General features: G+C 39.8%; 1 protein-coding gene across 1 annotated transcript in view; it reads right to left on the bottom strand.

Annotated features, from left to right (window-relative positions):
• Window positions 1–1,922: 1,922 nt before the first annotated feature.
• The window catches only part of LOC309558742 (uncharacterized protein), a 91,473-nt gene continuing 76,000 nt past the window's right edge, over window positions 1,923–17,395 (bottom strand). The window contains exons 6-9 of the mRNA XM_082261789.1: window positions 7,851–7,939; window positions 5,223–5,335; window positions 4,671–4,827; window positions 1,923–2,269 (exon numbers count right to left, since the gene is read on the bottom strand). Of these exons, the coding sequence (XP_082117915.1) occupies window positions 2,106–2,269; window positions 4,671–4,827; window positions 5,223–5,335; window positions 7,851–7,939 (523 nt within the window). The 3' untranslated portion in view covers window positions 1,923–2,105. The remainder of the gene's footprint in view (window positions 2,270–4,670; window positions 4,828–5,222; window positions 5,336–7,850; window positions 7,940–17,395) is intronic.

Here is a 17,395-nt window from a genome sequence, read left to right as displayed (position 1 = left end):
GATAAACTCAACACAAACAAATCACCAGGCCCGGATGGCGTACATCCGAGAGTACTCAAGGAACTCAGTAAGGTTATATCCAGACCACTGTTCCTGATCTTTGCGGACAGTATTAGGACAGGAGATGTACCAGGGGAGTGGAGGAAAGCTAACGTGATTCCGATATTCAAAAAGGGTCAGAGGCATATACCGGGAAATTATAGGCCTGTCAGTCTGACATCAGTAGTATGTAAACTTCTGGAGGGGATGATAAGGGACTATATCGTAGAGTTTGCTAAGGACAACAGCATCATCAGTAGTAACCAGCACGGGTTTACAAATGGGCGTTCTTGTCAAACCAATCTCTTAACATTCTACGAGGAGGTGAGCTGTGAGCTAGATAGGGGCAGACCAGTGGATGTGGTGTACCTAGATTTTGCTAAGGCGTTTGATACAGTTCCCCATAAGCGCTTAATTTATAAAATAAGGTCTGCAGGTATCGACAGCAGGGTTTGCTCTTGGATACGGAACTGGCTAAAAGGGTGGTAATAAACAGCGCGTACTCAGACTGGTCTGAGGTAGTAAGCGGGGTCCCCCAAGGCTCAGTCCTAGGACCAACCTTGTTCAATTTATTCATAAACAGCATTGAGGACGGGATCAGTAGTTCAATATCAGTTTTTGCAGATGACACAAAATTAGGCAGGACAATAACAGCACAGCATGAAGCAGATATCCTACAGAATGACCTGGACAAAATAACGGAGTGGGTAAAGACATGGCAAATGAGGTTTAACGTGGAGAAATGTAAGGTTTTACACTTGGGGACTAGAAACATAAAAGCACAATACACGTTAGGAGGGGAACCCTTGGGAGAATCAAAAATGGAGAAGGATCTGGGAGTCTTGGTTGATGATAGACTAAGCAACAGCATGCAATGTCAAGCGGCAGCTGCCAAGGCTAGCAGAATATTAGCATGCATAAAGAAAGGGATGTATTCCAGAGATAAGACTATAATCCTTCCACTTTATAAAACTCTGGTCCGACCTCATCTGGAGTATTCCGTCCAGTTCTGGGCACCAGTCCTCAGAAGGGATGTGTTGGAGCTGGAGAGAGTCCAGAGAAGGGCAACTAAACTAATTAGGGGATTGGAGGACCTTGATTATGAGGAGCGTCTGCAATCGCTTGATTTATTCTCCCTGGAGAAGAGACGCCTGAGGGGGGACATGATAGCAATTTTTAAATATCTAAATGGGGATCTAGGCTTAGAAAAAAAGCTGTTCAGTCGAAGGGATTGCATGAGAACTCGGGGGCATACAATGCGATTAGAGGAGAAGCGTTTTAACCTCAGGCAACGTGGGGGGTTCTTTACTGTTAGGTCTACAAGCGCGGTCGGGAAGTGATTAAAAAAAAAAAAAAAAAGAAGTAGTTGCACTAAAACAGTATTTTGGAGCAATTAAATTAAAACCAAAAGGCAAAACATATTTTTAATTTTTTTTTATTTTGGATAGAGCGTACAGGGATTAGAACACCTGTCAGGTTGTTATGGCTGTCTGTGCTCCCCTTGGGAAATTTACCCTCTCTATTTGTCCTAGTGATTGAAGAGTGGAAGAAAAAATTATGGAATTTTGGGTTGACACCAGAATATAAATAGAGGGTAAATCTTCCAATGGGGATATTTGTTGTGGGGACAACCAGGGATTCCCTCCCTTCCCAGGACAGGAAGTGAAAACTGATAGAGGTTAGGCTTACTGTACCCAAAATCATTAAAAAAAAAAAAAACTCTCGTGGTGGTGTTGTGCACCACAGTTTTACCCAGATTGTAATGGGTTTCAAAGATTTTAGAAGTTATAACCACATCTATTAATAATAAAAAAAAAAAAAACCTTCAGTTTTGTAAAGAAAATATTCAATACATCAAAGGCATTGGACAATCAACTAATAAGCATCTGCCATATACAAAGCACCAATATTTACATCCTCTACTATACAAGTCTTTACAGGTGCCTGGCTGTACACTATGTATAGCTCCAGAAATCTAATGGGAACATTAAATACAGATTATTCACAAACTATACAGATTTTTTTTCCTTTTCATATTAAATACTGTCTTGACAAATCTAAGCTGGTCACCATCCAGCGTACACAGGTTCAGCATCGTACGTGATTCCGTATATGGAGCTTGAACGTTGTGGCTGTAGTAGGGGAGACTTTGGGGTAAAAGCGGTCAGAGGTGGTCTTTGCACTGCCTTTTTGTGCTTCCGCACCACATAAATCACAGCAAACAGCAGCACTGCATAGGAAAAGAAGAGAATGGAAATAATTACTAAAACCATGGCAGTAATGAGAATTTCATTAAATATGGACAAATGTTAATTATTAGGATATCAAGATTCCCCAAATTCTTCCATGACTAAATAAAGACTGCAGACCACAGCTAAAATATGCTCATAAGGGTCGGAATCTGTGAAGAATTCTAATTTCTTTATTCTATAGGAGGGAAATATAAGGATTATTGTATTCTAAAGCTGTAATTTCATAGGGACACACTGTGAGCAATTCAGGTACATAGGGTTATGCTGCCTTCAGGAGATTGGACAATGGCAAATAAAGCTGTAAGGCCTAGTATACAGTGCCTTGCAAAAGTATTCACTCCCCTTGACTTTTCACCAATTTTGTTACATTACAACCTTAATTAAGATCAGTGTTTTGTTAATTTGAATGTTATGTGATGGATCAGAACACAATAGTCTAAGTTGGTGAAGTGAAATGAGAAAAATATATACATAAAAAATTTTTTAGAAATAGAAAACCGAAAATTTTCATGTGCGTATGTATTCACCCCTTTGTTATGAAGCCCATAAAAAGCTCTGGTGCAACCAATTACCTTCAGAAGTCACATAATTTGTGAAATGATGTCCACCTGTGTGCAATCTAAGTGTCACATGATCTGTCATTACATATACACACCTTTTTTGAAAGGCCCCAGAGGCTGCAACACCTAAGCAAGAGGCACCACTAACCAAACACTGCCATGAAGACCAATGAACTCTCCAAACAAGGGACAATGCCGTTGAGAAGTACAAGTCAGGGTTAGGTTATAAAAAAATATCCAAATCTTTGATGATCCCCAGGAGCGCCATCAAATCTATCATAACCAAATGGAAAGAACATGGCACAACAGCAAACCTGCCAAGAGACGGCCGCCCACCAAAACTCACGGACCAGGCAAGGAGGGCATTATTCAAAGAGGCAGCACAAAGACCTAAGGTAACCCTGGAGGAGCTGCAGAGACTGGAGTATCTGTACATAGGAGGACAATAAGCCGTACGCTCCATAGAGTTGGGCTTTACTTTCAGCAAAAAAAAATTGCACGTTTTGAGTTTGCGAAAAGGCATGTGGGAGACTCCCAAAAACGTATGGAGCAAGGTGCTCTGGTGATGAGACTAAAATTTAACTTTTCGGCCAAAGAAAACGCTATGTCTGGCGCAAACCCAACACATCACCCAACACCATCCCCACAGTGAAACATGGTCATGGTGGTGGCAGCATCATGCTGTGGGGATGTTTTTCAGCAGCTGGGACTGGGAAACTGGTCAGGGTTGAGGGAAAGATGGATGGTGCTAAATACAGGGATATTCTTGAGCAAAACCTGTACCACTCTGTGCGTGATTTGAGGCTAGGGCGAAGGTTCACCTTCCAGCAGGACAATGACCCCAAACACACCGCTAAAGCAACACTTTGTGCAATTGGATGTGCAAACGATTGCACAAACTATTCTCTCCCTGCCTGAAACACCTTCCTGGCCCTCCCTACACTGCTAGGAATGAATCACTGGCACTGTCTGACAAACTGCAAAGAAACAAATCTCTCCCTGCCTCAAACACTTTCCTATTCCTCCCTACACTGCTAGGAATGTCTCTCTGGCTGCACTGTGACAAACTCCAAAAAAAGCTACTCTCGCCCTGCCTCAAATTCCTTCCTCTCCCTGTCTCCTCACCTGCACAATCACACTACACGCAGTGGCTGCGTGCGCAGCCTTTATGTAGTGTGGGGAGTGTACTTGGCCCCTGAGCCATGATTGGCTAAAGGCAGCCTGCCTTTAGTCCAATCATGGCAGAGATCATTTGATTGGCCAAAGCATGAGGTCAGGGTGCATGCTTTGGCCAATCACATAACGTGCTGCACGAGCAGTGCATTATGGGAATCTCTAATTTCCCACGAAGAAGCACATTTGTTCGTCATTCGACGAACGATCGAACAACCGATGTTCGAGTCGAAGTTAGCTTCGACTCAAACTCGAAGCTCATCCCTTGTCTTGATAATACATGTCAAAAACAGCCAGTGTAGACAATTTGCCACATCAATTGAGTATTATTAATTATTGAAGACAAACTGGAAAGTGTGACAACTGTATGCCCCAGGGCCCCTTGTGCTACTTCACTCTTGACCTCAGGAACATGATAAACTAACTCCTCATAGTCAACGTTAGTAATTATGGCCAATGGAGAACCAAAATGATCCAGAAGAAAACGGAAGTGCTCACTGAATATAGATTAACAGCATTATAACAGAGATATTTAGGCAAGATGCTTGTAAAGTAATTCAAATATAACCCTACATGGGTTTAGGTAGGAAGAATGGGGGAAAAAAAAGTCACCTCTACATAAGTAAGGCATTGTGTTCCAGCTTACCAGCTGCACAGGCGACAAGAAGCACGATAGTGAGAGGGGCCAGTCTACAGGAGTCCCCAGACTTCCGCAAGAACGTCTCCATACAGTAACTGGGCTCTGTGCTTCCCTCAGGGCAGAAGGCATCTTCTGGACATGGTATAGGACTGACGTCAGGGCTCTACACACAGAAAACATTGTATTTAGGTTACTTGACAGCTTCTGTATCCTTTGGAAAAACAAGCAGAAAAAGAAAAAGAGCTGTCTTTTTTGAGATTCAGAAGGTTCTAGATTTATTACAACCTATACTTTACCTTGAAGATCCACCCTTCTTGTATATTACCATAGTAGTTATTTGCTATCTTTCAGTCTATTGAATATACCATTAAAAGCATTTTGTTATACATGTTTGGGGAGTGAAAAAAAAAAAAAAAAAAAAAAAGAAGAAGATCCAGTTGATTCTGCCAGGTATCTAGCACAATATGGAAGAATTATCTAATGTTGATTTGGAATAACCACATACTAAAACAGAAAACATCAAAGTAATCTGGAATAATGTATCAGCAATCTACTTACCGGACAATAGTGATCTATAGGACACAAGTTACAGTGTTCCGCTCCTGACTCCACTTGGTATTCACCATTTTGGCAATACAGACATCTTGAGTCTCTGGGTCCTTTATACATTCCTAACAGGAGGGGGAGAAATACAGATTATTCATGCTACATTTACACAGGTCCCTACCATTGTGATATTTCCTCAAGTTCAGCTCACTGTATGCTGCCACAATTCACAAAGATTGTACTGACAGGTATATGAATGTTGCCATTGCTAGTCTTCACTAAATGCCGTTTGACTTACTGTCCCTATTTGATCTAATGACGTTACACTCATTAGGGTTGATTTACTAAAGGAAAAAAAAACTATTCACTTTGTATTGGAAGTCGAACTTTGCAAGGGAATTTTCCCCAGAGCTTAGTGAATGTGGTAAAATTCTACTTTGCAAAGAATACTAAATCACATGCAAGAAAAAATTGAACAAGATTGTATCACGGAAGTCAGCAGAACTTCCCCCCATTCAACCCCATTAACTTAGAAGTGAAAATTTAAACTTTTTTGGCTGCATACTTGTTCTAGGTATGGGACTCAGAATAATAAAGCCAAAGGCAGCCAGGTACCTAGTACTTTCAGTAGGTAAACCAAAGCTGCCTACGTACAGTATACCTTGCAAGGGAGGTATCCTTTACAGTCAAATTTAACTTGACTTGCGTGGGTCATTTCTCAAAAGTGCCCTCTATTCTGTCTGCAAGTGGTGAGCACCTCCCTTATCCACAACAGAAAGCTTCCTACCTGGTTTGCAGTGGCTGCCCCCTCCCTTATCCACAGCAGGTAGGGCTATGCACTTTCTACAGTGTAGAGCCCCTTACTCTGTCTGCAGAGGTGAGCCCCTATCGTACATGAAGAGGAAAGCCTCCTATCCAGCTTCAATGGTGGGCTTTTCCTATATGCTTGGCAGAGAGCCACCTGCCTGTCTGCAGTAGTGAGCCCCTCCCCTATCCCCAGTGGGGAGTCCCCTACCCTGTATGCAGTGGGGAGCCCTTTACCTGTCCACAGCGGAGGGGACCCTACCCAGCCAACGATGGCCAGCCCCTACCTTATCCACAGTCTTGAGCCCCTATTTTAACAGTGTCAAGGTGCCAGGAACCCAGACCACATGGAAATGCTGGTAAAATAAGGCAGTTTATTGGAGCAAACAATAAACGCACAGCAAGAGAAAGGAGCGAGATCAGGAAAAGCCAGGGGCCAAGTCCAGAAGAGGTTGGTCATCCAAAGCGGGGGTTGAGTCCAAAAGTGGGTAGTCCTCCAAGCCAGGGTCGAGTCCAGGAGTTGTTAAGTCATCCAAGCAGGGGGTCGAGTCCAGGAGCGGGTAGTCTACTGATGCCGGGCCGTCTGCCGATGCTGGTTCGAGAGCCAGGAGAGTCATCAGCCAAGCGTGGTCAGACACTGAGAACAGAAGACTGCTAGCAGTGATGCACCTTGGAGCACAAACGCAAGGGCAAGGACTGCAACCCATCGATTGATTGATATTGTCAGGTGTGCAGCATCATCACTGTGTGATACCCAAGCAACAGTGATAATGCAATCAGAGTTTATAAGAGGCAGCAGTCTGCACATGTCCAAGATGGCTGCCAACAGGAGGGCAAGGTAAGACCTTTACACACAGGACAGAGCACCAACTCCATTCACATAAATTATAAATACAAAATGCTACTTTGCATGTGCTTAGCGGTGCCTAGAAACTGCCAGTCTGACATGTTCTTGTTATTTACATGAGCAGCGTAAATGCACATGGTCCATGGAACTAGTTGGCAACCACAATAATGGAAACAGAACCATCTGCCTATACTGTCTTACTTTTATTTTCATCACATGCACTTACTGTATTTATATACAATATTAAATAAATTACATACCAGCTAAACAGCTACACGAGTAGTTGAATTACCTGTGTGCTAAATCACACCATCATAAATTATAACCTGTGTCCAAATCACACATCCATTTAATGCTACATAGACTGTGGGGTGACACCACTAATTCCTGTTGTAGCTTTGTAACTTCCTGAGTATCCAGAGTGCTCTTTGGACCCTAAGCAAGCATCGTCAACCTGCTAAAGTCCTTTTTTTTTTTATCATCACCCTGCCGAGGTCCTCTCTTTTTCATCATCACCCTGCGAAGGACCTCTCTTTTCGTCCAACAAGTTTCCCAAGCTGCTACTTGAAAGAATGCTATATTGGCAGCACTGCACAATAAAATACATTAGTTACATAGACAGTTTGACAACTTAGTTCTGCACAATGCAGGACACAGTTGGACAACTCACAGACAAGTGCCTCCCCCTCTCTGCCTCAACCTGGCCCTGGCTGTGAGTATCTGTATTTAACCTAGTATTAGCAGTGGGTGAACTGGTGCTTTATTTTCACTAGGGTGGCAAGTTTACAACCTTGTACTACAGTTGAGAAAATGGTGTCATGCTGTCTCCATTGTTTAACATGGCCAAGTAAGTCTCAAGACTGGATGGACAGAAATACAAATCCTTTTGTAGGGTTAAACATTTCCCACATATGCACTTCCTTTGTGTATAAAGCAGTTTTCCTGGAGATCAGCTTTCAATATCATAAGAAAATAAATATGTATTTTACCAGGACTACATAGAGTGCAGTCTGCCGAGCCGCCATTTACAGCCTCCTCCCCAGCAGGACATGGAGCACAGCTGGTACAGCTGCTAGTACTGGGAAAATGCAGAAATAGATGATTAGTACATCACCCCTTGATGTGTATATTACATCACAGAAACACATCAAACAATACATTTTCCCCTTGTTGAAGCTCACAGAATAGGAGTCCTGACAAATTTATACAGACAAGCCACCAGACTACATGCGCTGTGGGTTTTTAACTTTTTGGTTTACATTTTCAAGTGTTCCCCCCCCCCTTTTGTTTTCCATGGGGAGAAGACACCTCCTCTATAAACTGAATTTAAAAATTCCTGTATTGTAAACCTGTAATGCAGCTCCTTTAATTTCCATGGCATTTCCTGCATACACTACCAGTCAAAACTTTTAGAACACCCCCAATTTTCCATTTTGTATTGAAATTTACCAAGTTTAGGTCCAGTGAATAAATTGAAATGGTACAAAAGATGAGCAGTAAATTGCCAGAGATGAAAAAAGGAAAAGAAAAAAAAGTTTAGTTTAACAAAAAATGAAAACTACATTTCAGAGTTGTACAAAAAGACCTTTTCAGAGAAGAAGTAATGGGTTAACAACTCACAGTTATTCTGCAGCAATTTAAGTAAATCAAGATTTGAAAGTTTATGCTAAACAATTCCTACAGGTGTTCCATATTTTCTTGATTACTTTTTGTCTGTATAAAAGCAGTGTTGAAACAGACTGTTACTACACTCTCTCAATGTTTGGACAGTATTGTACAGCAGGAAGTAGTATATTGCTCTCAAAATGGTGGGAAAAAAGGCAATTAACACAGAAAGACCATTATAAGCCTTAAAAGTGTAGGTCTTTCTTTAGAGAAATTGCAAAGAAAATCAAGGTGTCAGTGAGTACAGTTTCCTAAACCATCAAAAGGCACTTGGAAACTGGAGGAAACTGACAGGAGGTGGTCTGGCAGACCAAAAGGCACAACAGTCTCAGAAGAAAAAAAAGTCAACCGCTTGCATGAGAGTGAACCAATTGCATGACAGGCAGCTCACAGGACAACAGCTTCAAGCACTGCTTAACACTGATCAGCAAGTTTCAGCTTCAACTGTGAAGAGAAGACTTCAAGCTGCAGCTGAAGGAAAATCATTACTAAGATGGCAAAAAAATAAAACGAGGCTGGCCTGGGCCATGAAGCTCTGCCAGCAAACTACAGGACTGAAGAAGGTCTTTTGGACCTATGAATCAAAATTTGAGATCTTCGGCTCATCACGCAGGGTACTTGTACGCTGCCGAGTAGGTGAAAGGATGGTTCCTTAGTGTGTGACACTAAATGTCAAACATGGAGAAGGAAGTGTGATTGTCTGTGAATCTTTTGCTGGATCCAGAGTCGATGACTTGCACAGATCGAGTGGCATCCTAAACCAAAACCACTACCGCAGCATTTTGCAGTGCCATACAATACCCTCGGAATTACGTCTACTTGGTCAGGGGTTCATTTTACAGCCAGATAATGACCCAAAACATACCTCCAGGCTGTGTCAGAACTACCTTAGAAAAAAAAAAAAACAAGAGGGTTCAAACCAGGGAATGACAAGTACAGTCTCCAGACCTAAACCCCATCAAGCTAGTTTGGGATAATCTGGAAAGAAGGGGAAAAGCAAAGCAACCTACAAGTGAAACACATTTGTGGCAATGTCTGCAACAGTGCTGGGAAGAACCTTTAGAAAAATAATTTAGTTTCTGTTGTAGAAAGAATGCCACAAGTGTATTTGGCTGTTCTATCTTCAAAAGGTGGCTACTTTGAGGAGTTAAACATTTTTTTTTTCACAATAAAAAAAGTTTATTGAAAAATGTATAGAAACATAACATAGATAAATGCAGAAACATTAATGAGTAGACAATGTTTCAGTGAACAAAGATAACAAAGTAAAATTTACCAGAATAGTAGGTAAAGGTGCATATTTACAGACATATGTGTTGTAAAGATGAAGAGGGATACAAACTTTCTAATCACACGTCAATCACATCTCAAAAATGATATATTATTTGTGAGTTTGGACCGTTTATTTCTGTAAGAGGGCATTCGGATGCACCAAGATACCTGAGATTCATAAGTTCTAGAAAAGAAAGAGAAAGAAAAAAAGAGGGAAAAGTAGAGCTAGAATAAAGTAGTGATTAAGGGAGGGGGGGGGGGGGAGATGGGAAGTGAGGTGTTGTATAACCCAAAGATCTTTAGTTCAAAGTTCAAGTTCCGAAGGTGACCATCTGGTATTGATCTAGGTATTCATAAGAGCCTCATAATCAGGTGTAAGAGTGAATATCATCCAGGGGTACCATATTTTATGGAAAGTGGCTTCATTTTCTCTTTTGATGGCTAGGGTTTCCTCCATTTCAAAAAGATTTTTAACCTTCATTAACCAGCTTTGTATAGAGGGGACCCGTGTTGAGTTCCAGTTTGTCAGGATTTTAGCTGCATTCAGCAAATGTCTAATTGGCAATTTTTTAGAAACTCTATATGAGAGATCATTTAAATGGAGAAGACAACTAGCTGCATCTAAAGTCATTTTTGTGTCAGTAATTTGTCTGATCAAGTCATTCACATTGGTCCAGAATTTTTAGATTTCTGAACATTCCCACCATATGTGTAAGAAAGTGCCTACGTTTCCACCGCACCTCCAACAGGTATTATGTTGAGCATCCGACCAATAAACATTTAGATTACATTCTTTTAAAGAAAATTATTCTGTGATTTATTTTCAGAGTACATTGAGACATTAAACTGTATACATTCCAATTAAATTGGAAAATTGGGCGTTTTTAAACTTGTGACCGGTAGTGTAGTTGTTCCGTAAACCTATTGCAGATTGCACAGTTAGACTTTATTAATTCCTTATAGAAGCCAGCTATTAAAGGAGTTGTAAAAAGTCAGAAGGTTTTTTATCTTAATGCATTCTATGCATTTGGATAAAAAGCCTTCTGTGTTGTTAAACTTTCAGTGCGAAATAGAAATACATTTTTATTATTACAGGTCAAGAATTGTGAACTTTGAGGCCTCCATTGACCTTGCTACATATTGAGTCAAAACTCTTTCAGTTTGAAACACACATTGCGTCCATTGTTTGACATGGTTTTGTTTGCCTGAACTTTGAGATGAGAAGCTGTGTCATCTGCCCCAAAAGGAAAATGTGTTTGACAAACTTTTAAATACAATACTCAGAAAGACAGATAAATAAATCGCTTATCACAGGTGGATCGGCCTTTGGGGGAAAAGGTTTACATAAGACATCCTTCCCCTGGTCTTGAAACACGAAAAACCAGAGAGGTCGTAAAACTTTATGTTCAGGCCATGACTCACACAATGGGCGAAACTCAATTTCAGGATAACACCTGTGTTCAACCATACACAATGCAAGTAAACTATTGTTTCCACCCTGAGAAGACAAACAAAACTGTCTGGACAAAGACGAGAATCTGTCATTTATTTACCTAAACACAAACAGGGGGATAAAGTTGTTGAAATCTACACGGAGTCACATAAACATTGTCACTTAGATTGATGAGAACTGCAAATCTCAAAATGAATTTCAGAAAATCATAAATTGATATCTCTGCCCCATCATATACAAAAGGTGTTTTGGAACTATGATGTTATGACAACCTCCTACTGAGAAGTACATTATATTCTATCATATAGTAGTGTCAAATGGTCAGAAATTTCACCCATATTTTATCATCCAGTCCAAATCATAAATGTACTGTTGTTAACATAGTAATCCCTTAAATGGATAATACTCTAATTGGAAACAAACCATGTATAGAAAAAGTTACATATACAAGCTGTTGTGTATCAATATATATAACTGTATATGTATCTATACAATTCTTACTGCTACTAATTGAAGTCTTGGGTTAAAAAGTAAAGTCCAATATATATATTACATAAGATATATTAAATATTAGAATAGTGTTACCAAGATTAATCTTTATTCAGATACCTGGTGGATTAAATGGACGTCATAGATGAGAGCATGATTACATTTTATGTTTTTTTTTATAATAGTCTTAAATGGAGAAATTTTAATTAATTTTAATATACTGGTTAACCAAGAGGTGTCACCCTATGACATCACCAGTTAATGAATAAGATGTTCCAACCAATAGGAATAATGTTCCTCCCACTGGGTTTGGCTTATGATAATTTTTACTGCCCTTTTGTTCAACACAAAATAAAAAGAAACCAGAGATGTAATAAGAGAACACAACACAACAGACACACACAAGACACAAGACACATCACACTTACAACATACACACTACTAACAGCCATGCATAGACTCATCTACACAGACGCCATCTTGGTCCACCCTGTATCTGAACCTTTGAGGGACGCCAAAAGAAGCTCCTCCCTAATTGGCCACCATCTTGGAAATGCAGCCATCTTAAAGGAACCTGGTAACTACTATTCTAAGCTAAGCGGCCATTTTAAATATGGTAATTATGCCTTGCTGTTATTTGATTATTATTCAATATTGTTTATGTACTTCCTTAAATGTTTTACATTTCCTATTTAAAGGGTAACGAAAGTACAATCCCAGCCGTATAAACCATATGTAGATTTTTCTCTAAAGAGATGATTTTTGTTTTTATAACATTTTTTAATATCAGATTAAGCGCATTATTTGCAATTTTACGTCTTCCGTTTTGCATGGCTTATTCTCACTTCATCTGCAGTGGAATGACTTTCGGCCATGTGATTCGCAGACTATTGTGGTCTGATTATATAGAATATTAATGTATGGTTCATACTACACCTGGGAAAAACATAATCTTGTTTTATTTTACTTCATCGTTTAGCTAAATATCACATTGCATTTATCGTTTTAAGTTGGTATTTTATGTAAGGTTATCTCTTTGTGTCACTCAAGTATGATCATTTATGGTGAAAATATGTCTTGCGAATAAATATTCTTATATATATATTCCCTACTGTAGACTGCTTCACTAAGATTGGTATATGCTTTTAAAAAGAAATTAACTGATATAAAAAAAAGAACTTGGGAAAATTGCGTGGTATACTATGAGTGTCTGAACAAAATTAATTGGGTTTTTTTTCTTAGATATTAAATTATTTGCCGTAATCGGCTGGAGGCACTGCGTCATAATTCTATTGATAGTTCAGACACCGCCTTTTAGTAATAAATTAAAAATAGTCAAATTTTATACCAAAACGCACAACATATTAAATGGAGTTGCACTGCTGAGATATCATTAATTTCTTACATATGCCAATCATAATTTTGATCATGGTGACATAATTAATAACTTTGCAAAAAAAAAAAATAGAATTTTTTTTTAATATTTTTTTTTTTTAATTATTTAATTGTGAATATTAATAGTAATGCCCTAAAATGTCTACATAAGGTAAGGTTCACGCTGCCAACTCTGGCTAGATGTTAATCCCACAGCCCCAGTAGATTCGGCACAGATCTAGAATATGTAGAGACACCTCTCTGAGTCTAAAATGGTGGTGTATGTATAGGCTAGTTGGAGTCATACCAAAATCCTCAGAAAAAGTCGGGCCAAAAATGGGCACCAGACGTGGGTAGGGGAAAACCTGATGTATGAACTCACCGAAAGCTTCTCTAACCCCAAAGACGTCAGGAAGCGTGATCACATACTTTTAGAATCATGGCCAATCTTACTGTATCTCTGTGAGGAACTGCACCATAAGGCTCAGCAAAAAGGAATTTAGTAAAGTTCTAATCTCCACTCCAAATAATAAGAAGTGAGATAAGGAACCTCCTTGAGCAGGTGAAAGTGACCTCTATTGGGACACATAGGTTAAGAGAATGTAGCGTGAAACTGTAGGAAAAAGTAGAACTGTGGCAGAAGTTTTATTCAGAAAGCTGTAATATAAGCAACCATTTGAAAGAACAATGTAAACGATTAATGCAATAAGTAGGAAGTTTTGAGCAAGGAAATTTTTTTTTTTATTAGTGGAAGTTGCAGAGTAATCAGTAGTTGAAAATTAAGTTGCCGAGTAACCAGCAGTGGAAAATTTATAAATAAATAAATAAAAATAAAAATGTAACAGTTCCAGTAAGGACAGGAATTCATAAATAAATAAATAGGAAAGTTCAAAAAGGTTATGGTGGCCATACAAAAGGGTACTGCTTATCAGTCCTGCATTATAAATAAAATGAAGTAATTAATTAGACCCAGATATGACTCCCAGTCTGATGGTTAAGACCCAGACAAGGGGGGGAGAGTTAGGCAAAGAGTCCACGTCCTACCCCAGCCATATTCCTAAGATAGGAGGGCAGAAATTGGGCAGCCATACATAACTAGGTATGAGTCATATCGGGTCACCGCAAAACGACTAGCACCCCTAAAAAGATACCATACACCTCTAGAATTTAAAAAGTTTGTTTTAAAAAGAGTACTGTCCCGATTTTTATTAAGACAGGGTCCTTAGATATTACTAATCATTTTGAGGCCTATGAAAACAGCCTTTCTGTGTTGTGCCTCAAGGATGTAATTTAAAAGTCGGCCCACACATAAAAAAAAAAAAAATCCTTAACGCTGCTAGAGCTGCTATATATAATTTAAAAGGTACACAGCACCAAAGCCCACTGAATTTTTGCTGTACTGTACTCAAAAGTGCCTAACACCCTTCAATGGAGGAGCCTGAGTACAACTATCCAGAATTTAAAACCCTGTGCTTTGAGGCATCGGCCAGGTACATAAAAATAAGTTTGGCCAGGGACTACAAGTTGGGATGTTCACTGGAATGGTTGGCAAAAGAGAGCGACAATTTGCACTCCATCCAACAGACCAGTGAACCTAAGAAAGGCGTGAGCCTGTCACCAAAATTGTGGCAGAAACACACCTTTCTCCTCAACCTTAACACTAAAAAAAAAATAATAATAATAAATAAATAAATAAAAAGGAGCAAGATTTTATACCGGATACCTCAAGGAGGACACCGGACACCCCACAAATAAGGAGGGGGGAGGCCATTTTAGGATTTCTTTCCAAGGGGACAGAGCCCAAGGTTCAAAGAATCTCCAGGGAGCATCCCCAAAGAGCCCAATTCACCCTTGAGGATGGAAATCCTCGCTATGCCAAATATCCTCAACAAAAGGGGGGACCCCACAAATAAATAGGGATTTGCCCTATCTTAGGGCTCCTCAAAACCCTCGGGAAGATGAAGAGACATTGAGGCCCAGACCCCTGCCAGAACCGAGCAAATGGTTCTGAGGGGGATCTGTCCCATCTGTCTGTACCCGAGAGACAAAGGCACCGCAGGAAGCGGAGCCAAATAAAAAAAAAAAAAAAGCCAATAATTCTATTTCTGAAAAGATTTTTCAGCAGAGTAGATGCCAAGGTGGATCGGATGATCACTTGGTTCACTCAGGGCACTGTAGCCCGAACTAAAATAATTCCTCTTTAGGAACAAATCTTGTGGCCAGCCAAAGGCCACAAAATCCTTAAATGCCCAAATAGCAAGGGATCAGAGGGACACACTGAATGGATGCATAGGAGACAGAGGTTCTAACACCATTTTATCCCCAGGTCACAGTATTGAGGATCCTGAAAATCCCTGCCAGGGGGATCTTGGTTGTTAGATAATAACTACTCTCCTATTTTTCAGTGGTCACTTCATCCCTCTGACTCAAACAGGTCGCTCAAAGCGGGCACATTTCGAAAAATCGCCAATGGCGGTGATACAAGGAGGATCAAACCCTAATGACGTAATGAAGTCAAGAGATTAAAGGTGGTATTACGGTAACCAAGAAAAATCCTCAATGTCAGGTAGTTTTGTTGCCTACCATGAATTGCATTGATGCCCCAAAGGGGGGATATTATATTTTTTTTCCTCCCAAGTAGAAGGTAAATTCTAACAAAATAGTATATCACTGTTCAATTGTTCAATGTGTGGTATCCATGGTGATGAATACGTCCCCATGTTAATGGGCCCCAGAAGTCAGTCTCCCCTGGGAAAGGTTGCATATATAGTCTCACCATCCATGGTGGTCAGATAAAAGGCTGATCACACAATGGAATAAAAGGAGGACTCTGAGGAAGCTCAGGATACCAACCTCACATTGAAATCCCAACTAAAAGTTATGGCTGAAAACTGTATGTATCATTTTCTCATGGAATCCATTTCCCTTTATAGGACTAAGAGACCCAGGAAGTAAGCAGGAAACCGAGAGTCTGATGTATCTGAGACACCCAAAGGGGGGTACAGTGTGAAGGACCCCGGGATACCCCTGATGGCCAGTCTACCAAGACAAACCCGTCAAGACAGCCAAAGGCAAAAGTGCCCGGAGAAATCCACATTCCACTGGCCAACAGATGATAACCCTTGGATCCACACCTCACTCGGAGTCACCATGCTTGTTTACTGAAGTCACTACACCTACTTGCAGGTGTCTACACCCCATTCAACTATTCCATACCTATCTACAAAGCTGTCAAAGTCCGATTTAAGCCCTATTTCTTCAAAAGTTCTGCCTTGGAAAAATGTTTCAAACGGCTACGGCAATTTTCACAATTTTTCCAAGAGGGGGGATTTGTTAAACTTTCAGTGCGAAATAGAAATACATTTTTATTATTACAGGTCAAGAATTGTGAACTTTGAGGCCTCCATTGACCTTGCTACATATTGAGTCAAAACTCTTTCAGTTTGAAACACACATTGCGTCCATTGTTTGACATGGTTTTGTTTGCCTGAACTTTGAGATGAGAAGCTGTGTCATCTGCCCCAAAAGGAAAATGTGTTTGACAAACTTTTAAATACAATACTCAGAAAGACAGATAAATAAATCGCTTATCACAGGTGGATCGGCCTTTGGGGGAAAAGGTTTACATAAGACATCCTTCCCCTGGTCTTGAAACACGAAAAACCAGAGAGGTCGTAAAACTTTATGTTCAGGCCATGACTCACACAATGGGCGAAACTCAATTTCAGGATAACACCTGTGTTCAACCATACACAATGCAAGTAAACTATTGTTTCCACCCTGAGAAGACAAACAAAACTGTCTGGACAAAGACGAGAATCTGTCATTTATTTACCTAAACACAAACAGGGGGATAAAGTTGTTGAAATCTACACGGAGTCACATAAACATTGTCACTTAGATTGATGAGAACTGCAAATCTCAAAATGAATTTCAGAAAATCATAAATTGATATCTCTGCCCCATCATATACAAAAGGTGTTTTGGAACTATGATGTTATGACAACCTCCTACTGAGAAGTACATTATATTCTATCATATAGTAGTGTCAAATGGTCAGAAATTTCACCCATATTTTATCATCCAGTCCAAATCATAAATGTACTGTTGTTAACATAGTAATCCCTTAAATGGATAATACTCTAATTGGAAACAAACCATGTATAGAAAAAGTTACATATACAAGCTGTTGTGTATCAATATATATAACTGTATATGTATCTATACAATTCTTACTGCTACTAATTGAAGTCTTGGGTTAAAAAGTAAAGTCCAATATAT

This window comes from Pelophylax lessonae (assembly GCF_965119305.1).
Source record: "Pelophylax lessonae genome assembly, chromosome: 1".
In the NCBI taxonomy this organism is placed as follows: domain Eukaryota; kingdom Metazoa; phylum Chordata; class Amphibia; order Anura; family Ranidae; genus Pelophylax; species Pelophylax lessonae.
Note: the sequence above shows the minus strand (reverse complement) of the source record. Positions and strands in the feature narration are given on the sequence as shown.